Source organism: Scylla paramamosain, chromosome 7, assembly GCF_035594125.1.
Source record: "Scylla paramamosain isolate STU-SP2022 chromosome 7, ASM3559412v1, whole genome shotgun sequence".
NCBI classification, from domain to species: domain Eukaryota; kingdom Metazoa; phylum Arthropoda; class Malacostraca; order Decapoda; family Portunidae; genus Scylla; species Scylla paramamosain.
This window is the reverse complement of record NC_087157.1, coordinates 8,840,001-8,867,500: the sequence shown is the minus strand read 5'-3', so window position 1 is coordinate 8,867,500 and position 27,500 is coordinate 8,840,001. Positions and strand designations below refer to the sequence as shown.

General features: G+C 39.1%; 5 protein-coding genes across 16 annotated transcripts in view; 4 read left to right on the top strand and 1 right to left on the bottom strand.

The window, feature by feature from the left end:
* Positions 1-3,056, top strand: part of LOC135102473 (uncharacterized) — a 3,113-nt gene extending 57 nt beyond the window's left edge. The window contains exons 2-5 of the mRNA XM_064007788.1: positions 835-990; positions 1,281-1,644; positions 2,130-2,247; positions 2,912-3,056. Coding sequence (XP_063863858.1) covers positions 835-990; positions 1,281-1,644; positions 2,130-2,247; positions 2,912-3,056 — 783 coding nt within the window. The remainder of the gene's footprint in view (positions 1-834; positions 991-1,280; positions 1,645-2,129; positions 2,248-2,911) is intronic.
* The window catches only part of LOC135102007 (AF4/FMR2 family member lilli-like), a 101,811-nt gene extending 98,552 nt beyond the window's left edge, over positions 1-3,259 (top strand). Inside the window, exons 8-9 of the mRNA XM_064006598.1 lie at positions 835-990; positions 1,281-3,259. The gene's annotated coding sequence lies outside the window, so the exon portion shown is untranslated. The remainder of the gene's footprint in view (positions 1-834; positions 991-1,280) is intronic.
* A 5,419-nt stretch (positions 3,260-8,678) lies between these two features.
* On the bottom strand, positions 8,679-17,799 carry LOC135102008 (putative methyltransferase DDB_G0268948). 9 transcript variants are annotated; one of them, XR_010269500.1, is made up of 9 exons: positions 17,468-17,594; positions 16,393-16,512; positions 14,084-14,244; positions 13,816-13,940; positions 13,281-13,366; positions 12,709-12,824; positions 10,975-11,078; positions 10,317-10,512; positions 9,249-9,388 (listed from the first exon to the last, which is right to left on the bottom strand). XR_010269500.1 is itself a non-coding variant. In XM_064006604.1 (8 exons), exons 2-8 carry the CDS (start codon positions 16,501-16,503, stop codon positions 8,950-8,952), a joined length of 834 nt encoding a protein of 277 aa, XP_063862674.1. In that variant the 5' UTR covers positions 16,504-16,512; positions 17,648-17,799; the 3' UTR covers positions 8,679-8,949. The 9 variants fall into 9 exon arrangements, 6 of the variants coding, with proteins under 6 accessions (XP_063862674.1, XP_063862669.1, XP_063862670.1 ...); XM_064006604.1 differs by lacking the exons at positions 10,317-10,512; positions 10,975-11,078; positions 17,468-17,594 and adding exons at positions 8,679-9,043; positions 17,648-17,799 and having other exon boundaries at positions 9,248-9,388; XM_064006599.1 differs by lacking the exons at positions 10,317-10,512; positions 10,975-11,078 and adding an exon at positions 8,679-9,043 and having other exon boundaries at positions 9,248-9,388.
* On the top strand, positions 17,115-24,274 carry LOC135102009 (transcription initiation factor TFIID subunit 11-like). 4 transcript variants are annotated; one of them, XM_064006607.1, is made up of 7 exons: positions 17,115-17,242; positions 18,347-18,555; positions 18,901-18,963; positions 19,238-19,421; positions 21,659-21,746; positions 21,880-21,976; positions 22,352-24,274. In XM_064006607.1, the coding sequence occupies exons 2-7, from the start codon at positions 18,357-18,359 to the stop codon at positions 22,489-22,491; spliced, it is 771 nt and encodes a 256-aa protein (XP_063862677.1). In that variant the 5' UTR covers positions 17,115-17,242; positions 18,347-18,356; the 3' UTR covers positions 22,492-24,274. The 4 variants fall into 4 exon arrangements, with proteins under 4 accessions (XP_063862677.1, XP_063862678.1, XP_063862679.1 ...); XM_064006608.1 differs by lacking the exon at positions 17,115-17,242 and adding an exon at positions 17,358-17,483; XM_064006609.1 differs by lacking the exon at positions 17,115-17,242 and adding an exon at positions 17,425-17,576 and having other exon boundaries at positions 19,256-19,421.
* A 1,357-nt stretch (positions 24,275-25,631) lies between these two features.
* Positions 25,632-27,500, top strand: part of LOC135102472 (E3 ubiquitin-protein ligase synoviolin-like) — a 14,749-nt gene continuing 12,880 nt past the window's right edge. The window contains exon 1 of the mRNA XM_064007787.1: positions 25,632-26,238. Coding sequence (XP_063863857.1) covers positions 26,098-26,238 — 141 coding nt within the window. The 5' untranslated portion in view covers positions 25,632-26,097. The remainder of the gene's footprint in view (positions 26,239-27,500) is intronic.

Below are 27,500 nucleotides of genomic sequence, written 5' to 3'. Positions count from 1 at the left end.
TTCATCACATCCCATCATTACTACCACCATCAACATCACCACAGCAATCATTTTCACCATCACCATGGTCACTTATTACCATTGATATAGTCTTTATCACCACTATCATCTCCATTGTTATCACCACTGCATATTTTTATTGTCGTCACTACCACGTCATCTTTACCACCACAACCTCAACCACTGCAACTACCATCACCATTACCTCCACCACCAACCATCATTCCCTCCACCATCATCATCACCTTCATCACTATCTTCACCTCCATCATCTTCATCACATCAACTTTCACCATTGTCACTTGTCATCCTCATCATCATCTACACTTTTACAACCATCACCATTACCATCATCATTAATAACAGCCACTTCATCTGTAAATACAATGACATAACACACTTATATTTATTAGCACAGAGTGAGAGACTAATGAAGATGGTGACAAGGAGGTGGAGGCAGAGGAAGGAGGCACAATGGAGTTATTAGGGTCAAGCCAGACTTAAGAGGGAAAAGACTTAACAGCAGAGAGGATGAGTGGTGGCAGTGAGAGGGGAACAGCAGAGAGGATGAGTGATGGCAATGAGAGGGGGGAGCTCAGGAATATTAGTAGAACAAAATGCAATTGAAAGGAATATGGAAGGAATGCATATAGGAAAAGAAGATAGCAAACTGTAAAGAAAAACCACCATTCATCCCAGTGTAGCCTCAGATTCCACTTTCATTATTTCTCTTTCCATCCTTTTGCCAAAACAGTGCAGGCTACCTGTTTACTTTCTGTTCAGGATGCTTCTCTCCATCCGCCAAACATTTTGATGTTTCCATTCTCCTATCAGATCAGAAAAGCGTTCCACAAGTCTGAATCTAAGAAGGAATTCAGTGTAGTGACCAACCTCTCCACCATGGCTGTCTGTGCCACCACCCCAGTCCTCCCTACCGCTGTTGCCTCACAGGACCTCAAGCCACACCAAGTGGTCGTCCCACAAGTTCAGGTGAGTCTTCAGTCTTGGAAGATGAGGAGGCATTGCAACACATGGTTGTTTTATAATATAGTTTGAATCATTGACTTGAATTGCTGGAACTTTAAGAAAAATGTGGTTCAGGTACTACCATAATTATAAATATTCTGTGAGTTTGGGATGTATGCAGCCAACCAGAAACGATAACACCATCATATGTTCACACAACAACAGACTGCACCTTTAGTGCCTTTGTAGCCTTATACTCTACACCAGCTGCAGTGTGATTTCTTAGTCTTCGCTCAAGTTACCCTCTGATGCAGGTGACGGAGGTTAAAGTCCCAGACTGTTATGAGGATCCTGAGGACACCCTCAGCCGCCTTCCCCCACCACCACCTCCCCCCGTCCTGCCCTCAGAAGAGGTTTCATCTTCCTCCCCCTCAAAGTCCCCCAAGAAGCAGCCTGCTCGGTCAGCTTCTGCCAACACTGCCTCTAGCACCTCTCCTCCTTCATCACCACCATCATCCCCACCAGCAACTTCCACCAAGCCTTCCACCTCACCCACCACCCCTGCCACAACAACCTCACCCAGCAAGGATGAGTCACAGAAGGAGGCCTCAGTTGGGGAAACAAAGGCCAATGGAGCAGCAAAGACCACATCTCCCACCAAGGTGCCCTTCAGTACATGTAAGAAGAAAAAATAAGTAGGATTTATTATGACCAAGGTGGCATATTGGCAGATATGTGGTTGAGACACCATCATCTGTCTCCCCCACCCCACCACTTGGAGACACACCTCTGGAGCCAATGATACACTTTTATACCTGCTACTTTTATTCACCTTCTCCCACATGTTGGTAGATGTTTTAACGCCGAGACTCTTCATAATCATCATCTAAGGGGAGTATTCATACAGGCACTCATGTATCTTGTGAGTGAGGCCTGTGGAATCACCTCATCTTCAGGCTATGCTCGCAGTATCAATATGTGCATGTATATATTTATATACTTGTACCACGAACTTACATACATCACCCACAATTATGTTGTGTCATCATTTATGAAGGCAATGTTAAATTTTTCTTCTTTTGTATACAGTTAAAATATAAACAGTTAAGAAGTTAGCATTAGATTCTGATACAATTCTCATAGTTATAACAATTATCTCATAGTTGGGAATTTACTGCCATCTGATCCTTGTGTTTTATTGTCTGTTGGATGCAGCAGTGCTGGGGCTGCCCTGACTATGCCAGAGAAGGGTGGAGGAATAGAAAGTTGCCAGTTGAGAATGTGGGGTAACAAATGTCTCCTTTTTATCTGTGATTCAGGATTTGTCACTGAACTAGCTACACTTATGTTGAGGCATGGCATGTGGTCCATTCTGTCACTGTCACCAGTGTCTGCATTCCTCGCAGATACTCACTGATAAACAGCTGCAGTACCTTTTGGGCTTGTTGAGCTCCTTTGCAGATGTTACATCTGACCTCATTATTTTTCCCCAATTTACAGCTCTGTCTTATGTTCACCATAAGACACCTTATTATCACTACTCTGACCATAACTATTCATTGCAAAGCTCCACATCCAACCCGACACTACCAAATACACTGTAGTTATTCATATATTTTATTTCTTTAACAATCCAACTAAAGATTAAGGGTTATTGATTTATACAACCAATGGTTATCAGTATAGTTTCTCATCAGCTTAGTTCTCTGCACCACAATAAATCATATACATGTTTTAATCAAGAATCTTGATCAGGCGTAAATCTAAGCTGGCATCCCTCATGTTGGTGCCTCATCATTCCAACAAAGATAGACAGTCAGACTCCTGTATGACTCACCTCAGGCCTTCAAGGCTTGGGCCACCTCAAAGGCCCACTACTACTTGATATCCATACAACATTGCTTGTGTCCATAAGTACATTATGTAAGGCTGCTATTTACTGCAGCAGCTCTTCCCGTCCTGCTCTATGTCAGAACCAGGACAAATCAGCAAATGCCAAGTCACATCTGGAGGAACCTGAGGCTGGGATCAGCATCCCTCCCTCCCTTGTCCCCCTACCCCTGGTCAAACCAAAATCTTTGGTCTGTTGAATATATAATATTATGAGCTTTATACTGTTTGATGTTTGGTATCAATTCTTCAGTGGTTAATAAAATAAAATTATCCTTTTCTTCATTATATATCCTTATCACATTATTTAATATTCACTGTTACATCTCGGCGTGTTTCTTGTGCCTATGTACCTTACCTTTACAATCAATTATTAAACAGTAAATATATGTTATCCATAAAAGTGCATTATTCTTATCCTCCAGTACAATTAATTGTTATGCATTACTTCATATCCAGACTCTACGATACTACAAGAGGATGGCATTTCAGTTGCAGGATGAGGAGTTGCATGCCTCCTCCATGCAGTTCCATGGAGGAGGCAGTAGACACCTGCCGAAACGATAATTACTCCCAGTGAGGTCTAAAGCACTGTTCAGGGGGTGCTGTGAACTTATCATTAAACCCAGCTGTGACCTCACTGAACGTTTCCCTTTGTGTCTCACAACACAAGGGGGGCAGTCACAGCCTGCCCTCTAAAGACAACTCTTCCTCCACACAAAACTACAAGCACCTAATAACACACACACCCTTCACTCAAAAATTTTAAAATCATCATGGCGACTCCTACACCAGCCTTGGAGTCCCCATCTGGGGAGGGGACCATAAATGTCCCCAGGTCGGACTACCTTTCTGTCGACGACCCTAAGTGTCTTGACACCCCCCTCAACTTTTTCTTCATTAACTTCTGCAACATTCGCGGTCTAAGATCTAATTTTCAATCTGTAGAACACCACCTCTCCTCTTCTAAACCTCATCTTCTTTTCCTCACTGAAACTCAGGTGTCTGAGGCAACTGACAGTAGCCCCTTTTCTGTTCCCTCCTACTTTCTCTATCCTCATTTTCGATCCAAAGCTGGATGCTGCGTTTATGTGCGCAATGACTTAACCTGCTCTCGTGCCCACACTCTTGAATCTTCCGAGTTTTCCACCATCTGACTACAACTACAGAGTCACTCTCATACTAAATTTAACTGTGCTGTATACCTCTCGCCTAACTCCTCTGACTATAAGAAATTCTTTGACTACTTAACTTCCAAAGTGAAGCACATTCTGATCCTCTTCCCTTTTGCAGAGATCTCCATTCTTGGAGACTTCAATGTTCACCACCAGCTTTGGCTTTCCTCTCCCTTCACTGACCATCCTGGTGAACTAGCCTACAACTTTGCTATCCTCCATGACCTAGAGCAATTGGTGCAACACCCTACTCATATTCCTGACCGTCTTGGAGATACGCCCAACATTCTTGACCTTTTCCTGACCTCTAATCCTTCTGCTTATGCTGTCACCCTTTCTTCTCCGTTGGGCTCCTCCAATCACAATTTCATATCTTTATCTTGTCCTATCACTCCAATCCCTCCTCAGGATCCCCCTAAGCAAAGGTGCCTCTGGCGTTTTGCCTCTGCTAGTTGGGGGGACCTGAGGAGGTATTTTGCTGATTTTCCTTGGAATGACTACTGCTTCCATGTCAGAGACCCATCTTTGTGTGCTGAGCACATAACAGAGGTGATAGTGTCTGGCATGGAGGCGTACATTCCTCACTCTTTTTCTCGTCCTAAACCTTCTAAACCTTGGTTTAACACAGCTTGTTCTCCTGCTATACCTGATAGAGAGGTGGCCCACAAAAGGTACTTAAGCCTTACATCACCAGAATCTCATGCACTTTATATTTCTGCCCGGAACCATGCCAAGTCTGTTCTCCAACTAACCAAAAACTCCTTCATTAACAGAAAATGTCAAAACCTTTCAAGATCTAACTCCCCTTGTGATTTCTGGCATCTAGCCAAAAATATCTCCAATAACTTTGCTTCTTCTTCTTTCCTTCCTCTACTTCAACCAGATGGCACCACTGCTATCACATCTATTTCTAAAGCTGAACTCTTTGCTCAAAGCTTTGCTAAAAACTCTACCTTGGACGATTCTGGGCTTGTTCCTCCCTCTCCTCCACCCTCTGACTACTTCCTGCCACCTATTAAAATTCTTCGCAATGATGTTTTCCATGCCCTCGCTGGCCTAAACCCTCGGAAGGCTTATGGACCTGATGGGGTCCCTCCTATTGTTCTCCGAAACTGTGCCTCCATGCTTGCACCTTGCCTAGTCAAACTCTTTCAGCTCTGTCTGTCAACATCTACCTTTCCTTCTTGCTGGAAGTTTGCCTACATTCAACCTGTTCCTAAAAAGGGTGACCACTCTAATCCCTCAAACTACCGTCCTATTGCTTTAATTTCCTGCTTATCTAAAGTTTTTGAATCTATCCTCAACAGGAAGATTCTTAAACATCTATCACTTCACAACCTTCTATCTGATCGCCAGTATGGGTTCCGTCAAGGCCGCTCTACTGGTGATCTTCTGGCTTTCCTTACTGAGTCTTGGTCATCCTCTTTTAGAGATTTTGGTGAAACTTTTGCTGTTGCCTTGGACACATCAAAAGCCTATGATAGAGTCTGGCACAAAGCTTTGATTTCCAAACTACCCTCCTACGGTTTCTATCCTTCTCTCTGTAACTTCATCTCAAGTTTCCTTTCTGACCATTCTATTGCTGCTGTGGTAGACGGTCACTGTTCTTCTCCTAAATCTATTAACAGTGGTGTTCCTCAGGGTTCTGTCCTGTCACCCACTCTCTTCTTATTATTCATTAATGATCTTCTAAACCAAACTTCTTGTCCTATCCACTCCTACGCTGATGATACCACCCTGCACTTTTCCACATCTTTTCATAGATGTCCAACCCTTCAGGAGGTAAACATATCACGCAGGGAAGCCACAGAACGCCTGACTTCTGATCTCTCTAAAATTTCTGATTGGGGCAGAGCAAACTTGGTATTGTTCAATGTCTCAAAAACTCAATTCCTCCATCTATCAACTCGACACAACCTTCCAGACAACTATCCCCTCTTCTTCAATGACATCAACTGTCCCCCCTCTTCTACACTGAACATCCTTGGTCTGTCCTTTACTTATAATTTGAACTGGAAACTTCACATCTCATCTCTAGCTAAAACAGCTTCTATATAGTTAGGTGTTCTGAGACGTCTCCGTCAGTTTTTCTCACCCCCCCCCCCAAGCTGCTAACTCTGTACAAGGGCCTTATCCGTCCATGTATGGAGTACACTTCACATGTCTGGGAGGGTTCCACTCATACTGCTCTTCTAGACAGGGTGGAATCAAAAGCTTTTCGTCTCATCATCTCCTCTCCTCTAACTGACTGTCTTCAGCCTCTCTCTCACCGCCGCAATTTTGCATATCTAGCTGTCTTCTACCACTATTTTCATGCTAACTGCTCTTCTGATCTTGCTAACTGCATGCCTCCCCTCCTTCCACAGCCTTGCTGCACAAGACTTTCTTCTTTCTCTCACCCCTATTCTGTCCACCTCTCTAACGCAAGAGTTAACCAGTATTCTCAATCATTCATCCCTTTCTCTGGTAAACTCTGGAACTCCCTGCCTGCTTCTGTATTTCCACCTTCCTATGACTTGAATTCCTTCAAGAGGGAGGTTTCAAAACACTTATCCAGCAATTTTTGACCACTGCTTTGACCCTTTTATGGGACTGGCATTTCAGTGGGCATTTTTTTATTAGATTTTTGTTGCCCTTGGCCAGTATCCTTCCTACATAAAAAAAAAAAAAAAAAAAGGATGAGACCAATGCCTCAGAGTTTATGCACCAGTCAAACACTGAATATAAAATCTTCTGGACTGATCTAGGTATGTATGTTGGCCTAGTAATCCAGCAGCACAGTGGCTAGCACACCTTACACAACCTGGAGGTCCCAGGGTTAAATCCTGGACCAGACAGACAAAATTAAAATTGCCACCTTTGTTTCCATAGCCGCTGTTCATCCAGCACTGAATAAGTATGGGATGTAAACCAAGGATCTTCCTATCATAGCTGGGCATGATAATGAAAAAATTTATTACAATAACCAATAAATCTATAATAACTTTATCAGCAGTAACCAACAATCAATAACTAGCAATAAATTTATCACCCCAATAACTGAAAAATTGATAAATCCAAAATTCTGATATTAGCAATAACAATATTGATATTTCAAATTTTAAAAATGGATAAATCCAAATCTTTATTTTTATCTTTATCTTAGAAAACTTTGAGAAATCTTGGAAAAAAAATTCAAATTCAATGTCTATCATGTCTCTTCACTAATGAAAAGTATTAAGTAAAATTACTACATTTGATTTTGAAAGTTAAAAACTTAAATATGCTTATGTTCTAAAAACTAGTCACTAGTTTGGGACCAAAAGTATCAAAGATACCAGTGAATCAATAATGTGGGAAAAATAATTATTGGGTAAACGATATCCCAATATTATTATTGCAATAAATTACCATGGTAACACCCACCTATGCATGCTACCCATCAACATAAGAGAGAATCCTACCCCCTCCTGTGTGTAGTACCCTGTGAGTGAATGTGTGTATATGCTTCCTCAAAGGACTATGCCTGGTCTATGCCTGGAACTTTTCTGCTGTGGTCATCTTGTTTTGTCATCCACTCCTTTGCTATTATTCATCATTGGTCTACATCAAGCTCTTATTCACTCCTATGTTAATGACACCACTTTCCATGTCATTTTATTTTGTCTTACAAAAGCAGTTTCTATGAAACTGGCCATTCTTAATCATCTTCACTAGTTTTCTCACCCACAAACTACCAACACTGAACAGAGGTCTTATCTGCCTACTATATGACATACACCTCACATGGGTAGTTCCACTTGTACTATTCTCTTAAACAGGACTGAATCAAAAGCATTTCATCTCATTCACTCCTCTCCTTTTAACTGTCAGTGCCTTTAACATTCTCTTCATCACATGATTCCATCTCTTGTTATCTTTTGTTATTGTCATGCTAACTGCCCTTCTGATCTTGCTAACTGTACATAGGCTTCTCACTCTTCAGCAGCCTCACTGCAAGACTTTTTACTTTCTCTCAGTCCTATTTTATCCACCTCTATTTTGTAAGTTCACTAGTATTCTCAGCCTTTCATCTCTTTTACTGGTAAACTCTGGAACTGTCAGTTTTTGCATTCCCTCCTACCCATGACTTACACTCTCTAAAGAGGGAAGTTCCAAGACACTTCAGATTGTAATTTTGGACTTTTCTGTCAATTTAATGGACCTTACCTTAGCTTTTTTTTTTTTTTCAATTGACCTTGGCTAGAGCCCACTCACATAATAAAAGGCAGTGGAGATAAAGATAGATCAAAGGATTTTGGAGAGTTGTATGGTTCTTCTACTTGTTCACTAAACAAGGGACCTGTCTGTCAAGTTCTTTGCTTTCTTGTCCTTCCTCAGGACCTCACTCCATGCTGTCAGTTTAATGTCTCCCTAATTTATCACCAACTCTTTAAAATATAGGATGTACCTTCACTCAAACTGATGTATTCCACAAACAAAAAAATAAAAATAAAAACCAAGTCATAACACAATAACTTGAGCAGTGGTGCACAGAAACTTGAAAGACCTTGAAGGTACACACTTGTAATAACTGAGGCATTATTGTAAGGTGGGGATATTTCAGACAAAATAGCACATTTCCTAGAATATTTTCTTAATGTAGTGCAGAGTTGAAAGAAACAAAGAAAACTTCATTAATTTATTATATGTTGCATTTAATGTAAACATGAAAATTAAGTTTTAATACTAATAAGTTGGAAAAAATATTTAAAAATGGGTGTCAACACCCAAAAACTCAATGCAAACTGAATGTAGTGTTTTTTTTCCTGGACATAGCTGAAACAAAAATAAATCATATCGAGACTACTTAAATAACATGGCTCTCTTACAGCAACATATTTTTTACAATAGCAATTATTTCTTTTACTAACATGTGAGCACAGTTACAGCACTGTGCTTACGGCTTGCGTCCCATAATGATGAAGTATTTGTAACGAAGGATCAGCTGGGTGTCCTCTGGTGCAGTGCTCACCCCAAGTACTGACATGATCCTACGGACATAGTGATATAATAGTTTCTTTTTTTTTTTTTACCTTTGTACTTTGATCAAAATTTGCAATTCTACAACTAAATACAGTATGTACTTATGTACTTACATACAAAAAAAAAAAAAAAAGGTGCCCCAGGGTTCTAAGATGACAGTAATGACAAGAAGTAGCCTTTGTCATACATGGGCATATATCTGCCATGCTTACCTATTTTGAAAATTCTGAAGCATATCAAATGCAGCTTCATCTCCATTTTGAGTACGATAGTTCTGGAAGCCAGACCAGCTACTAATATATCCTGTCAGATCTGTGACAGAGACGGCCTTGTCTGTATAGTAGCTATCATTCCTGAAGAACATGAGAAGAAATTAGTTGGCACATATTACTAGTGCATGGCAATTATGTGTGATAAGAGTGGTAAATGATTTAGATGAAAATATAAAAGAGAGAGGGTTGTGAATGCCAGGCAAGTTATAATTGTTATGATCACCTACCTGCAAGTCACGAAAAAGAAAAATTAGTCTGTGGGTGTGAAGAGAGATTCAAAGAATAGTACTCTCTTACCAATACTGATATACAAATCAGTGACTTGGAAATGTAGAAGAACACAGTAATAAAGAGTGCTTACTGTGAAAATTTGTTTTCTCAGGTGTGTGTAGAATGACAAGATGAGAGGATGAGAACAATGAAAAAGTGAGAGATGTGGTACAGTGTCTGTGCATGTGGTGTAAATTGTGAAATGATGGAATAGTTGAAAAGGAACACATTGAGATGGTATGGCCATATTGGGAGTATGAAGACCAAAAGTTTGTAAATAATGTAAATGTGAGCAAAGCTGAAAATCCAAATAAGAGAGGAAGACCACTTTGACAATAAGAAGATAAGATGAAAGAATATATGTGTGAGAAAGATGTTAGTAGAGGCCAAGTGCTTGAACAAGCAGGAAAAGAATGTTTCGTAGGGAAAAGTGGAGGCTCTTATGCCATGACCACATCATTTGGGGATGCTTATGGAGGGATCAAGGGGGGGGAGAGAGAGAGAGAGAGAGAGAGAGAGAGAGAGAGAGAGAGAGAGAGAGAGAGAGAGAGAGAGAGAGAGAGAGAGAGAGAGAGAGAGAGAGAGAGAGAGAGAGAGAGAGAGAGAGAGAGAGAGAGAGAGAGAGAGAGAGAGAGAGAGAGAGAGAGAGAGAGAGAGAGAGAGAGAGAGAGAGAGAGAGAGAGAGTTTTTAGCATCACTCAGAAAAGCAATAAACAATTATTTACTCCATGTAATTTACCAAGCAGCATTAATGTGAACCAGACTTCTTGGCTTGCCCCTATGTTATAAAAGTACTGGTCCAGCATCCAGTATTTTCAGTTGATTTGAGATTCCCAAGGATATGGTGAACATGCTAGGGAAATCATATGTTGGTTCAGAGAATTAAAGCATGACAAAGACAGCCTAGATGATCCAAGGTTAGAAAGGCCATTGACCTGAAAGGAAATTACAATGAAAAATAAAGCATTAAGATATTCTGATCAGCTACCATTTCTTGGAGTCTCAAAACTTATCAGTTACCTCTCATATATGTCATAGGAAACTAATAAACCTTGATTTGTTGGTGAAGCATATAAAGCATACCAGTTATAACTACTAATGGAAAAAAAAGGGAAGGAAGGGAATAACAATTACAGTATCTCTCTATTCACTAAAAGAGGGAATAAAGGCACAAAAGGAGAGCCCAGTATTAAAGGTCTAAGCCATTAACCCAAGGAACTCTGCTGACTCCCAGAAAAGAAGCAATACTCATCTCATTACTGTTACATTCATCTAACAACTGTCACATCCCTCTACTGGTGACAAATGTGATATGCTTTAATATGTACACAATAAATGATATAAACACTGTAAAGCAAAACATGACTCCACAAACAAATTACTGACATAACAAAGACCTTATAAAGTCCTGATAGAGAGGGATGAACTTAGGGTCAGTGTAAGCCTCATCTACATCTTTGCGGCCATCACCCCAGTATCCTTTAGTCTCCTTGTTGTACACCTAGGGAATGAACAGATGGAGGTGTTAATGTTATCAAATTTGATGATTTACATTATTACATAAACTGTGCCATCATCACTCAAGTGCTAAAAATCTGATTAACAGTCCATTGTTGGTTATTATTTACAAAAGCTTTTACATATATTATTGTATCATTGCATTTCATAATAAACAAAGTTATTACTGAATATTTCAACACTTTTTTTTTTCACCATTTTATAAGGGATCTTCCTCCTGTATTGCATCCAAACCATTCTTGTATAGCCTTTTTTTGTTGTTGTTTCATTTCTTCCTATCCTTTCTAACTGATAAGACCATTTCATAATACTGAGTTTGACCACCTCCAACACTTAACAATGTACAGTAAAATCCCTCTCATCCGGCATTCGAGTATCCGGCAGCTTCAAGTATCCGGCACATTTTTCCCCGAGCCTTAAAATCAATAAAAAATCAATGTGTACTCATAAAATCGATTAAAATTTCTGCGCGAGGCATACTTTGTCCCCTCGCCACCAGAGCACACTGCTTCCTGCCACCCGCGGCCCACTGCACTGTGTTTACTCAGTGACTCAGTCCCGCGTGTGCACTGTTTATCACCTGACGTCTTCATCATGCCTAAAGTTGTAGAAAAGAGGAAGTGTGTTGTGCTTACACTTAAGCAGCTGATCAGATCAGCTGCTGATTAAGATCAGCTGATCTTTGTTATGGTAAGATGCGTGAGTGTAGGACGGTGATTGTGGACATAATTTCACTTCTATTCAAGTATCCGGCAATATTCAAGTAACCGGCATGTCGGCGGTCCTGTTGATGCCGGATAAGAGGGATTTTACTGTATTGCATTATCCTTAATAAATATACTAATAAATATACTAAACTTTCCATATACACTTTCATTGTTTTCATCATCCATCCTATTCATACCTCTCAGCTAACACTTCCACTACCTATCTTTGAAATCCATCCCAGGTTCATTTCTCTCATCAGTGTAGGGACTATTATGCTATCATGTGGTGCCTGTTTTCATTTCAATACTCACTGTGCAATCTTTCATAACAGCCTTCTGTGTATGCAAGAACATATATGGAAACAAGTGCATACTTCATCAATGCAATGTTAAACTTCACCCATACTGTTTGTATATTGATACCTACATATTATTAAAAAAAAAAAAAAATTAACTCAATATAAAAAGTTCCGTGTTAATCATGTTTATGCTGTAGCTTCAACACAAGAATATCTGAAGGAAATCATGAACTATCTGCAATTGTTACACAGTTAATTGAATCAAAGCAGTAACAATAATGACTATCATCTTTGGTAGTTAACTGAATCTCAATAGTGTGTACAGAAACATTATGTTTCCAGTGATGCAAGGGACAACAAAATGAGGAATGTAAAAAGGTAAGGAAAAATCATTGTAATCACAGCATGAGTAATTACTGAAGCTTGTAGAAAGAAGAAATGCTGCTCAAAACAGTCAAAACATATACACAAATTTCTAATATACAACAAGAACAGTGTAGCATCTTATACAGCACACAGGCACTTTTGAACTGCTCTTATGACCTTGCACAGTAACTGATGCAAAATTACAAGCAAAGTCCTTATATATATTGTAAGGGAAACCAACCTGATTTCAATCCTATCTTCATAATGAACCATGTTGTACTTCTCAGATTTATAGTTTCCCAAGTAGACTTCCATACTGCCTTGGTGAATATAGCCCTCCAGCTTATTCTCATATGTCTAGAGCAATGAAAATTAAACATGAATCATGAGGAACTTATGTTTTTTAATTAATGTTGCTATGATAAACATTAAACCATTTTCCTTACCCTTCTGGAAATGAGATACTTGACACACAACATGCCTTGATTGGCAGTATTTTTCTGTTTATGAAGAGATTCTTTAATATCATATAGTCACCTTTATAAACAAACTGCCTAAGTAATTTTTATCTTCTTTTGGGGAAATAAAAAAAATTAGTCTTCATATTAAAGGTACAAAAGTTGCTGTAACATCTTACACCATTCATACCTGAGATATAGCAATGGTAATTGTGCATCCAATAGATACATTACATGATGAATTAAATGAGGCATAAATCCAGAAATCACCAAAAAAATACAAAGGTAGTTTATTTACAGAGGCTTGTTAACTTTTAGTGATTCAAGCCAGTACAGTAAAAGCAATACTACTTACATCATTCACAATCTCTGCCAGCTGGTCAGACACTTCCCCAAAGATAGGAAGTGGGAACAGGTACCCATAGAGAGCCAACACTCCTCCTGTAATGTTTACAGAAAAGACTGAACCTCAGGCACAAGTCAAGGCCAACTAAAATCTACTCTAACCAAGATAACTACTAACTTACAGTTGGATTTGGGAAATGGGTAAGGCCTGCCAATTGTGCCACTTAAAATCTGAATACTGTACATTAATATATTGTATAAATCAGCATATTATCATTCTGGATTAATCTTTATCAACCACAACACAGTCTTTTAAACCCTCAGGGTAACATCAAACCTTGAGGTGCTTCATTTATGCAAGAGGAAAACACAAGTCTTAAATTACAAATAACTCTACTTAGACCACTTACACTACATAATTACAGTAAAAGTTGAAAAAAAAATATTTCATCTACATAAAAGAGCAAACACAAAACAGTCTATCTTCTCAATGAATGATAAGATGTTTTCTTTTTAGTGATCTACTAAAGCATTATTTGCCTTACCTGACACCAGTACTCGATCAGCTTCAGCATAAAACTTAGGTAGATCAAACCAGTGGCAAGCTTGTCCTGTTGTGATAACCTGGAGGGATCGTGATGGGAAAGGCAGTGTCTCTGCTCCACTGACCCTGTTTTGAGGGAGGCAGCTAGTAACAACATTTTGCTCCAAATACTCTAATGTAAAAATTGTAATTCATTCAATCCTGCAATTATTAATTTTTCAAAGATCATTTGCCAGTACACAACTCACTTCATCCCACTATCAACTCACTTAAAGGAAACATTATTTGCATTGTTTTTCTTAATGGCCTCAGTGATTTGAGCTTCAGAGATGTCAAGACCTGTGACATTGTTGAAGTGTGGTGCCAAGATCCAGGTGGTCTGGCCTGACCCACAACCAACATCTGCTGCTGCAGCTAGTGCACCTGTATACTAAGGAAAAAAGAATATGTGGCTATGTATGTATTCATATTCAAGCACCAGCAAAACAGATTGATGACTGTGATAGGATTTAAGAGGGTAGCAGCCAATCATGTCACAAAAGGACTAATGGGAAATATATTGGAACAATTATTATGACTACAGCATAGCCAAGAAATAGGAATATATTACATAAGCAAGAACTAGTGCTTAATGGCTGCTATGCAGAACCAAAGCCAATAGTTTTCATGTCAGCTGTTATCTCACACCACAGCTACCTACATCCATGCCCATGATGAGTAGGGTGCTATGGATCTGTGATGTTATCCTTGGGCCAATTCACAGAAACATTAAGAAATTTAACTGAAGGTAAGATAAATCTTTAGCCATGAAAGGTCATAGCCAGCCAGCGGATCAAAGCCCTGACCAGGAGAATAAGATGGTACCTTTGACATCATAATTGTGATGATCAACAAATCCTAAGATAATTTTAGGGGCTTATATAGGCAACCTATTCTCTTAAGCTTAGTCATATGCTCCTCATATCTTATTCTTGAATATATTTCCACTAGAGCTGTTTACTGCAATCTGTGGCAGACTATTCCATTTGTTCACCATAAAAAAAAGTTTTTCCTTTTTGATGAAAGCCCTGGTTTGTTTAGTTTTCATTGGTGTCTTGTTAACAGATTTAGGAGAACATTGACCATCTACCACAGCAGCAATAGAACAGTTAAAAAGGAAACTTGAGATGAAGTTACAGAGAGAAGGCTAGAAGCAGTAGAAGGGTAGTTTGGAAATCAAAGCTTTGTGCCAGACTCTATCAAAAGCTTTTGATGTGTTTAATGCAACAGCAAAAGTTTCACCAAAATCTCTAAAAAAGGATGACCAAGGCTCAGTAAGGAAAGCCTGTAGATCAACAGTAGAGCAGCTTTGATGGAACCCATACTGGCGATGAGATAGAAGGTTGTCAAGTGATAGATGTTTAAGAATCTTCCTGTTGAGGATAGATTAAAAAACTTTAGATAGGCAGGAAATTAAAGCAATAGGATGGTAGTTTGAGGGATTAGAACAGTCACCCTTTTTTAGTAACAGGCTGAATGTAGGTAAACTTCCAGCAAGAAGGAAAGGTAGATGTTGACAGACAGAGTTGAAAGAGTTTTACTAGGCAAGGTGCAAGCATGGAGGTGCAGTTTCGAAGAACAATAGGAGGAAGCCCATCAGGTCCATAAGCCTTCCAAGGGTTTAGGCCAGCAAAGGTATGGAAAACATCATTGTGAAGAATTTTAATAGGTATCATGAAGTAGTCAGAGGGTGGAGGAGAAAGAGGGACAAGCCCTGAATCATTCCAAGGTAGCATTTTTAGCAAAGGTTTGAGCTGTGATAGCAGTGGTGCCATTTGGTTGAAATAAAGGAGGGAAAGAAGAACCAAAGTTATTGGAGATGTTTTTGGCTAGGAGCCAGAAGTCACGAGGGGAGATAGATCTTGAAAGATCTTGACATTTTCAATTAATGAAGGAATTTTTGACTAGTTGGAAAACAGACTTGATATGGTTCCAGGCAGAAATATAAAATGCATGAGATTCTGGTAATGGAAGGCTCAAGTACTTTTTGTGGGTCACCTCTCTATCATGTATAGCACGAGAACAGGCTGTATTAAATCAAGATATGGAAGGTTTAGGTCGAGAAAAAGAGAGAGGTATGTACGCCTCTATGCCAAACACTATCACCTCTTTATGCACTCGGCACACAGAGATGGGTCTCTGACATGGAAGCAGTAGTCATTCCACGGAAAATTAGCAAAATACTTCCTCAGTTCCCCCCCAACTAGCAAAGGCAAAACGCCAGAGGCACCTAGGCTTACGGGAGTTTCCTGAGGAAATACTGGAGCGATAGGACAAGATAGATATGAGATTGTGATCGGAGGAACCCAACGGAGAGAGGGTAACACCATAAGCGGAATTAGAGGTTAGGAAAAGAATGCCGGGCGTATCTCTACCCAAGCAATCTTGGGAACCTCACAGAAACACTGAGTTACCAATAAATTTCTCCATTGCAACCAGAAAAAGTTTTAACACAAGCATTAATGCTTCAAGATATCAATATAGTGTAAGATAATAATTTCACGGAATGACTCCCAAAAAAGTGATCCTCATAATTTACCTTTGATTTTAAAAATGACAGGATGTTGTCAATGAGAGGCTGAGGAGGATGTGGCCGAAACCTGGCATACGCTGCTGCGTGAGCTGCTCCCTCGAAGAAACGGTGAGCCATGATAGAAATCTGGAAAATTGAGTCGATTAGTACATTGATAACGATATAATGTGGAAAATATATGATTACAGGAATATCTCTATATAACGAATCCTAATATCCCAAACGAGCTTGGAACTTTCCCGAGAATCTTGCACCGAGGTTGACAAATTGCTGCATTTTATGAGAAACTCGGTAGAATTCATCACAATCTCAGCTGTGAGGTATCAGTTAGTTTCTCGCGAGGTCGCCAATTTGTGGTCAAAAGGTGTCAGATGATCGGTGACAATATCGGTATATAAGAAAAGTTTCTTAGAATCGCTGAAAACCTTTAAATTGTAAATGCTGGCGTAAGAGTGACATGCGCCACCACTCGCTCTCTCGCGTCAAGTTCTCCTTGACTATTACCTAACAATCTAATGATCAAACAGTTAGGGGCATTTTAAAATCAAAGATCCTAGCTAGTTTGGTAGTTGCCAGGGTTTCCGTCCCCCGGAGTCCCATACGTCGAAGATTTGTTAGCATGTCCCAGTTCTCTAGATTTGCTTTACTAGTTCAGCTACCAAATTACCCTAATTAAAAAGATAAAAAAAATGATACCGGGTTTTCCTTGGACCTAGATAAGATATTGATAAAGATATGCCCACAGAATGCTCTTTACCTAAATACTTGTTCTCTACTTCCTTCGGCCTCTGCGGGAAGTTGGACGGCTATAATGGTTGCAATGAATCACCTTGGATTCCCCACTCGTAAACACTAGGTATGTATGCCAAATAATGAATCCGGCAGTGCCCTAATGTAGTATAAAAAAAAGTAAATAAATAAATAAAAACGTAGAACCTTTATAGCCTCCTTAATCGAAATCCCAAGATTGAGGAGCAGTAAGACAACTTGGCAACATTGACGATGTAAACACGAGCCGCTGAACAATCTACATGCAAGCCGAGCAATTCTTGGAGGCTCGGCTCCTAAAACGTCTACGTACCTTTGATTCCCTGGCTGTAATAACACACATCTCTGTTGGCTCTCCAGACTTGGATAATCAGTAGATAAAGTATTAGCGAATAGGAGTACTACACGAAAAGACAGATAAGGTTAGTTTTCAGTTACAGGATACTTTGGAAATTCATTAGTTCTTGCTGGCTGTCAAGTAGTTTTGTGTTACCTTGGGAAGAGTGTGCTAGCCTTTTGGATGCATGTAGCTGCACCACCCTCTGCTTGGTGGCTGTGCACTTCCTAAATTATTTCAAGATTAAATAGAGAAGACTACACGATTGTTTTTCTAGTCGGCAATTTTCACAGCTTCATGAACGTTATATAAAATCAAAATTTACATATGCGTGAGCTCCCAATAAATAGTTAAATGATAATAAAACAATTAGAATATATAAAAGATAATTTATGTACCATTTTAGGATATATGAGTAGCTACCAGCTTATTGTATATAATTAGAATAGTCCTACAACACTGCATCGTTTGGTGAAAAATTTGCTGATTCATGTAATAGTTTCATTTTTCCTTATGGCATCAATGCAGCCTCATTCATCCCAGCTTAATTTCATACAATATATAATTACAAAGCAACGAGCTTTGGAACTGGGTGGGAAAGCACATACGTAGGTTAGGTTATAGAAGTTGCCTTGCCTCTTCCTCTTATGCTCTGGTGGGGCAGCAGATTTATTAATTTGTTCTTGTCACTTCATTTTTTTTTTTTCGTTTTAGATATTTTCAGTCACTTTGTCTATAAACCTTAACCTAAGCTGGTTTCTAAAAAAAAAAATACATCAGTATGAAAAGTGTAGAAATAAAATGTACACACAAACTCATTCATGTAACTGTTGACTCATAATATCTGTATTTTAGTTAAGCCACAATGGATGTGACAGACAACGAAGACTACTCAGATGGTGACAGTGCTGGTGGTGATGTAAGGAACTTGAGCATGTCTGAGAGTCATGGCTCAGACTTTTCTGATGCTGACAATACCGACTCTCGTGATGTCAGTGATTCCCAATCCACCCCTCTTGGTAGTGACCCTCTGGCCCAGCTCCTAGCTACTCCTGAGCATGCAGGTATGACAATGGACTGTGTTGCATACTCTGATGCTATTTACTAAAGTGTTGATGATTATATACATGTATGTATAGTAACCAAACAATATTTAAAGGAAGCATGTGTTGAGTATTATGTATACATATGCAAACAGAACAAATGCTGAGAAAAGTGAGTCTGTTATGGTTCAGCACTTGTAAACCAGCTCTGTTGTTGGGCCTTGCAGTGGATTTTGCAAGATATGGTGTTCACTTGTGTATTATAGCAAAGATTGGTCTTTAATCTCATAGAAGTTTAGAAGCAAAGATGTGAAAAAATACATGTATCAGTTTAGATGATAGATAACATTTGTGTTGCTAATGCAGACCGAGACAGCACCACCCCCAGCAGAGACCCTACCACACCTCTCCATGAAGAAATACCTGGAGGTCAGTTTGTCATCACAATAGCAGTTATTTATTATTTTTTATGTTTATTTTACATATATACATTTGTATTTTGAAGATAGCACTAATTGATATACATTATTACCAGTTTTAAATAAATGTTTCTTTTTTTTATTACCTGTTTTCTGTTCACTAAAATTTGAGGTATCAGTAGGCCAATATGCATGCTTTCTCATGAAACATAATTATATTGTATGAAATGAAACAGGGAAGGATGACGCTGCATTGATGCCATAGTTCATCATTGGGATGCCAGTTGGTGATTTCTTTGCAGGCCGGGAGTATGCACCAGGCAAGGACCCAGAGGTTGACATAGGTGATAGTGGGGACATCCTCCTCCCCAAGCCAGTGACCCCACAACCAGGTCTCAACAAGAATGAACGCAGGAAAGAGGGCAAATCTAAGCGTGAACAAGAAGAGGAGGAACGGGAGAGGATGCAGTAAGTCACAATATTTATCGGGGAGTGGCATAACACCAGAATATCATACTTCAACATCAGTACTGATATCATTTTCCATACAAGGGCAAGGGGATTCCAGATATTTGAGCCAAGCATCCTGGGAATGACGTCCAACCCTTCAGGAGGTAAACATATCATGCAGGGAAGCCACAGAATGCCTGACTTCTGATCTTTCTAAAATTTCTGATTGGGGCAGAGCAAACTTGGTATTGTTCAATGCCTCAAAAACTCAATTCCTCCATCTATCAATTTGACACAACCTTCCAGACAACTATCCCCTCTTCTTCAATGACACTCAACTGTCCCCCTCTTCTACACTGAACATCCTTGGTCTGTCCTTTACTTATAATCTGAACTGGAAACTTCACATCTCATCTCTAGCTAAAACAGCTTCTTTGAAATTAGGTGTTCTGAGACGTCTCCTCCAGTTTTTCTCACCCCCCCCAGCTGCTAACTCTGTACAAGGGCCTTATCCGTCCATGTATGGAGTATGCTTCACATGTCTGGGGGGGTTCCACTCATACTGCTCTTCTAGACAGGGTGGAATCAAAAGTTTTTCGTCTCATCAACTCCTCTCCTCTAACTGACTGTCTTCAGCCTCTCTCTCACCGCCGCAATTTTGGATATTTAGCTGTCTTCTACCACTGTTTTCATGCTAACTGCTCTTCTGATCTTGCAAGACTTTCTTCTTTCTCTCACCCCTATTCTGTCCACCTCTCTAACGCAAGAATTAACCAGTATTCTCAATCATTCATCCCTTTCTCTGGTAAACTCTGGAACTCCCTGCCTGCTTCTGTATTTCCACCTTCCTATGACTTGAATTCCTTCAAGAGGGAGGTTTCAAGACACTTATCCACCAATTTTTGACTACTGCTTTGACCCTTTTATGGGACTGGCATTTCAGTGGGCATTTTTTATTAGATTTTTGTTGCCCTTGGCCAGTGTCCTTCCTACATAAAAAAAAAATAAATAAATAAAAATTTGGTAAACTAGTGAGTATCACCAGGCAGCAGCACCAGACATGTCTCCTCACACATAGCAATATCAAATGTCTATAGTGTCATTCTATATACATAAAGATGCAATGAGGTTATATAATATACTTTTCTACACAATTCCTTTTAAATAGTAACACAGGTAAAATCAAACTGCTTTAATGAACAAAAGTATTTAAGTTGATTTTCTAGTGAATTGGCATTTAGATTTATTTGGTCATCTCAAGGTTTCCAAAAAAAGTACACCATTGATCAGAACCATATTAATGTAGTTGACAGTAAAAATAAAGACAACATGTCTGTGCTACTTAAAGTTTTAAATTACATATATCAATTCCCTGGTTTGATTTAATTAAAGATAGGAAACTTAGGTGTCCTCATGAGAGTAATGCTGTATATCTAACCAAAACAAACATCTGACTAGCCCCCCCTTAGTTGAAGTTAACAAACATAATTGGACAGCCATTTAATTCCTGCTGCAGTGTCCATGCCACTGCTCCATGAACCTGTGGCTTCCTGTATTCCTCTCCTATTATGCCAGAGTAATCCCAAGAGATGTTTGTTTTGGTGTTCATTTACTTTGCCATGTCACTTGCCTCATAAAAGAGATGCTAAAATACCCATGAAAATAACTATATCCTTATATCACAATGTTACTGTGTATGTTATGTTATACTATATAGTACTGTCTTATTTTTTATCTTTTTCATTGTCCAAATCAGTAGATTTTAGACTTGTAATATGCCTTATTTAAAATATTGATAACAACAGTATTACTAAATAATCACGAAAAATATTTATGTTGACCAGCTTCTCTCAAAAATATCCATACAAGATATTTAGAAGTCAATGCAAAATTTCTGAAGTATCATAATGATCAATGTTTTATGCATCTGTATGCACATGGGATTTACAACAACAATATTTTAGCTCACGTCACACGGGGACATGTAGTAGCGACAACATCTGGCTGATTAGTTCCAAAAAACTCCCCATTAAATTGTTAAGGATGAAAAAATTGATGTGATCACTGAAAAAGACACTTGTAAGGTTTGTCACTTTGCATTGTCAAGAAATATGCTGCTTGTATCCCTGTGTGTATTGAATTGAAGTTGTATTGCATAATGTTATATTTAAGATGCACAGTAGTCAGTTTTATTGAGCAGTTCCTTTCAGTCATAATCACAGTAGTCTATATACATGATGCATTTCCTTCTGCAGAGTCCTAGTGTCTAACTTCACAGAGGAGCAGCTAGATCGCTATGAAATGTTCCGCCGATCAGCATTCCCCAAAGCTGCTATCAAGAGGGTAAGCAGTGTTATGATGGAAATACATAATTAATAGGTCCTGCTATATTTTACAGAAACTGCAAAGGAACATATGATGAACTGCTCTTCATAATTTAGGTATGCAATTGGTGACTCAATATTTTTCTCTTCAGGTAATGCAAACCATCACTGGTTGCTCAGTGTCCCAGAATGTGGTCATTGCCATGTCAGGCATTGCCAAGGTGTTTGTTGGAGAAGTCCTGGAGGAGGGTGAGTGGTTGATTAGAAATTCTCATGACTCAAGGAGAAAAAACTAAGACACAAAAAATAGGGCAGATGGCAACTTTAAGAATAGGAGAAAATCATGGGCATGGGAATGTTTAAGTGACAAAGATAGTTTATTACAAACTATAAATGTGTACCTTAGAAATTTAGTGAAATTAAGTATAGGAAAGGATATCACAAATGATATAGGCATAGGCTCAAGTAACCTTGAAATAAATAACATGTGTAAGCTCTGGAAGTTTTGATTAGGAACAGGGTGGAACAGAATACACTCATACATGTTTAGATATTAACTAAAGAAAGGAAAGAGTAAATTAACTTAATGCTATGAACAGTAATTTTTTTTTTTTTTATATATAGCTCTGGATGTGATGGAGACAGAGGGAGAGTCTGGTCCAGTGCAGCCCAAGCACCTCCGGGAAGCCATCAGAAGAGTGCGAAGACGTCCTGGGCAACACATCCCCACCATGAAGCAGCAGCGGCCTTTATTCAGGATATGATCAGTGCACATGTAGATTTAATGTTGCCAACCATTCATGTAAGATGCCTGAATGGGGAAAATCAAGCTGGCTGAAGCATGTCACCAAGACTTTAGCAGTAGCAAACCTTGCAAGTTTTCACCATATCCTCATCATCATCATTTATCACCCTCCACATTTCCGCTGCAGGATAGATGCATCTCTACCCTTTTCATCTCTCAACTGCCTGTCATTTCAAAACCATCTCAGCAAAGGATTCAATCACCCTATCTGATTCTCTGTTTTTCCTGGTTTCTTTTATATTACCAGGTGTCTTTTTTATTTATTTTTATTATTTATTTATTTTATTTATTTATTTATTTATTTATTTATTTATTTATTTATTTATTTATTTTTACTGTCTGTCTCTTATCCATTGTCTGTTTATCAGTTACAGCAGTGTGATGGTGGCATTACAGATGCGGGTGATGACTTAACTCTTGTTTCAAAGCTGCAGTGTTGTGTGTCCCATACATGTGTTAACTCTCAGGTTGGCTGAATGGATTTTCAATCCCCCTCCCTCCTGAGATAATTGTTTGCTAACACACCACTTAAGAACTAACCCCCACATGTAGTTATACTTATCTTCATCACCACCAGGGCCCTGCCTCATATGGCCAGATGCAGGTATCTATTACAAAAAATAAAATAAAATAAATAAAATGCAAGAGACAGCACACATAAACATACAGGTTGCAAATGCTTTGAACTCATTGTTTGGATGGAATGTGAATGGGCACCATAGAAAAGTTCTGATGTCATACAACGTGGTGGTAAAATGAGCCAGGTTGCAGGCATGCCAGTTAAATCTTTGTAATTTTTGCACCAAAATCTAATTGTGAATGATTTTGGGGTTGTCACAAACATGGTTTCAGAAATCAAGGTGTAATGAAACTTGATGGATCTCTCTGCAAAATTACTAATGGAATCAGTGGGATAATCATCTTTCTCATATGCTACTGAGTACTTTATTTGTAATCTTGCCAGTCACTCTGAATTGGGAATACAATCAGTGACATGAGCGTCACATTGCACAAACTGGCAACTTGCCCCTTCTTGGTCTGAAAAAATCTGCCAGGAGAAAATAATTACATGGCAATTTAGGCTAGTCCTTTGTATGTTTTTGAAAGCATAGAGTAAAGAATTCAGTGTTTGACATATTGGCATAAGGAAAAGTTATCTTTTGTGACCGCTCCTTGCTTCGGCTAACAAGATGGCTTCATTTGTTTTAAAATATTCTACTGAGGTGATGTGCAATGCCTGGAAAATATACTGGCCATGATGACATAGTACGAGTGTTGGAGTTTCAGTAGAGTGGTGAAACAAATTGAAAAATATGCTGCATAACTATTAGCAATGAAAAGACTGAGTGCATTGATGAAGAAATGGGGTGGTAAGGGACACAGGGATGTATCTCACCACAAACATGGTAGTGGGACATTTCCCCCTGCCTTTTTTTTTTTTTTTTTTTTTTTTTTTTTTTTTTTTTTTTTTTTTTTTTTTTTTTGCTGAAGGTACACCTTTAACTTTCTCTTGATACCATGTAAGGTGCTGTCAAGCATTTTGTTTCTGATTATATACTGCCACTGTATTCCCTGCACATTATAAAAGGTGTTTCAAAGTGATTGAACAAGGTAACTGAAAACTTCCTTGTTGGTATTTTTACAATAATATAAATGCATACAATAAATGTTTACATTATAATATTCCATTATTTGTAAGCTATTTGTATCAAACAATTTATACAATAAAGAAATTGATAAGTCTTTGTAATATTAGTAATTCTTTTGCTCCTTTTGATGCAAGGAACAGAGAGTTATCACCAACTTGAAAGGATATAAGCCCACATTGCCACATTTTGATTGATGATTTCAATCCTGGAGCTGTACTTAGTTTCAAATCCTCTAGTCAGATGGAGACAATATGTAGTTTTCATACTGCAGCCCCTTATATCCAATAAAAAGTAATAGGTATAAACTGAGGAAATGTAACCTTTTATCCTAGTGATTTTAATGGTGTTATTGGTACTGAATGTCCTGTCATAGTGATTTGAGCTCCAGGTACTTCCTTTTATGGCCTTAACCTTTGAATAAATGTTTCACTTCTCAAAGCATACATGTTCCTGGTATAGATATTGGTGATTTTCACCCAAAAGCTGACATGCAGACTCTGTAGACTTAATATAAGGGCTCTGTGTGTGTGTGTGTGTGTGTGTGTGTGTAATAATAATAGTAAACAGTTTATTAATCTGGCTGCAACACCGAAAATATACATATATATTCATATTAAAATGTTCGTGGTTACAGAGTGTGGGGATTGCAGTGTTTTGTTGTAATGCCTCACTTATAGCAATTGTTCAAAATTCGGATATAAGAACTGACCAAGCCTTGCCACATCTCAGCTATTCACTTCTAAGTCTAACAGATATATGTACTCTCTCTCTCTCTCTCTCTCTCTCTCTCTCTCTCTCTCTCTCTCTCTCTCTCTCTCTCTCTCTCTCTCTCTCTCTCTCTCTATGCTATAAATAGGGAGGTTATTGGCGACAAGGTAAGTCTTTGGGGCTTGAATCACCACTTCTCCCACCACCCCTGCGAGCCTCCCCCCCCCCCCCCCGCAAAAAAAAAGTGGTTTCCGCCTTTTCTCATCCACGCCCAGCTGCCAAAATTAAGAAGTATTTTAGCACATCCATAAAAGACGATAACATGAAATAATTAAAGTGGTTTCGCCTCTAATAACAATTAACATAAGTCACACGCGTATCTCATGGCTAATCCAGCAAATACACAATGCCGTTTCCCGTCTAATGTCGTTTCTTTTGTCGTATAGACTAAAGCCTCTACTTAATTATTTGGACACTTAAGTATTAACTATTTCCTATCAACAGAAATGCAAAATAATGTTCAAGTCGAGTACCACACAATAAGACGAGGAGAAATTTTAAATTCCCGCGCAATCCTCTTAACCAATGGGACACAGACAGCTTAATGGAGACATCTTTCCTTCTTATATTAATACCGACAATTTACTAATAAAAATGCAATGCAAATTTATTGGATTAATTTTATCCTGAAACATTTTTCACCCTAGTAGTAGAAAGTGATGTAAAGAAAAGTTAGCGAAGTAGTGTTGACGTGTGAGATCGTGAGTGAGTCGGAAGGTTATGCGTGACTCTTCCCTTGGCTTTCTGAGTGTGTGAGGCACCCTTAGGCACTCTGGGGCACCACCTGGCACTCTTGTGATGTCTTTGACGAGGGCCGAGGTGGTGCAAGGCTCTCCCTACGCCGCCACACCGCCCCCGACCTGAGGTCACTCTCCTTCAAGCTTGGGCTGTTTGTTTGGACGCCCCAGCTGAGCCTCCAACCTCCTTTGCAGCCTCCCAGTCCCATCACACCCTCACCTTACTACTTACGACACCTGTCTCGCTTCACCTGATCCCTCACCACCCCCAGGATTCCATAATCCCTCCACTCATAGGATCTCTCTTATCAGACTCCTTCATAGCTACTTCATATCCTCCAGTCCTTTACAATCCCACCCAGATCCTTTCCACCTGTCACATCCCACCGTCAAGCCACCAACGCCTCCACCATGCCGGCCCCAATGCCTGTAGGGGGCCTCACCATGGCATCCTTCGCCTTCACAGCTGCTGTCATCGGCAACGCCTACTACCAGAAGCGCCAATTCTATCCCTCGGTGGTGTACATCACGAAGTCAAATCCCAGCATGGCGGTGAGTATAGGCCTCTTGGTTGAATCACTTGCTATTGAGGGGCTTCTTATTAAAACTTAATTTGTTATCCCAAAATCTCTCTCTCTCTCTCTCTCTCTCTCTCTCTCTCTCTCTCTCTCTCTCTCTCTCTCTCTCTCTCTCTCTCTCTCTCTCTCTCTCTCTCTCTCTCTCCATACTTGTCATGTCTTATCTGTGGTCCACAGTGATTGCATACTGGTTAATCCTTCAGGGTTTTATATAAGCAGTTGCTTAGTTTAGTTAGGCTACATTTCTCACACAGCTTTGGCGATGTGTCTCAAGTCATATATTAGAATTTCATAGTTGTTACTTTTCTTCCCAAATAATGAATATGAATTGATTGATTATAGTATTGTTCCCTCAGTGGCAGGGAAATGGCTTGGTTGTACATTTTGTGGTATCTGTATTCTGTGTATAAACAGACAAGCTATGGCATCTTTATCCTTCTGTCGTCCTCTAATCTAAGGGATGTCTCTGCCTGGTATTTAGATGGATCAGTGTCATTCATGATTAAATTGTAGTAACAATACCTAATCATAATAATAACTAATAATAATAATAATAATAACTAATAATAAAATTAATAAATATGAAGAGCATCCTATCTTTATAATCTTTCACAATGCATGACAGACTTGGGGACTTGATGAGACTGTTGGGATTAGGACACAGACATGTACTACCTACATGTCTGTACCTACATACAGTGTGGAGTCTCCATTCCGCTTTAAATGCTGTCAGAGTTGCCCTAATTGCTGTACATTGGTCTCTTGGCTACATGATAGTGTAGAGTTAAATCAAACAAAACAAAATTTCAAAATTCCAAAGTGTGTCAGGACAGCACAGTCCATGGAACACTCCATGATGATGGTCACCATGAAAGTGAAGTGCTGACATCTTGACTTGGCACAGTTTTATCCCCCCACAAATTCAGCACAGTAATGAACAGAATAACACCTATGACTAATGTCCTAAATAATACAAAATACAAAAATTTCCTATATTGTTAATTTTCCATCATGTACACAATAAACTTGTAGTGTTTATAGAATATTATATATTGGAATTATATCTTATGGTGATAGAGAGATCATGGCACTATACTCATAGTGGACCAAAGAGTGGATTTTAGTGGTATAAGGTGACATCTGGATTTTAGTGGATTAAGGTGATAGTTGTTGTGAAAACTGCTGGCCTTGAGATGTCTCAACCTACCAGTGAGCATTGTTTGTTGCCAATATATT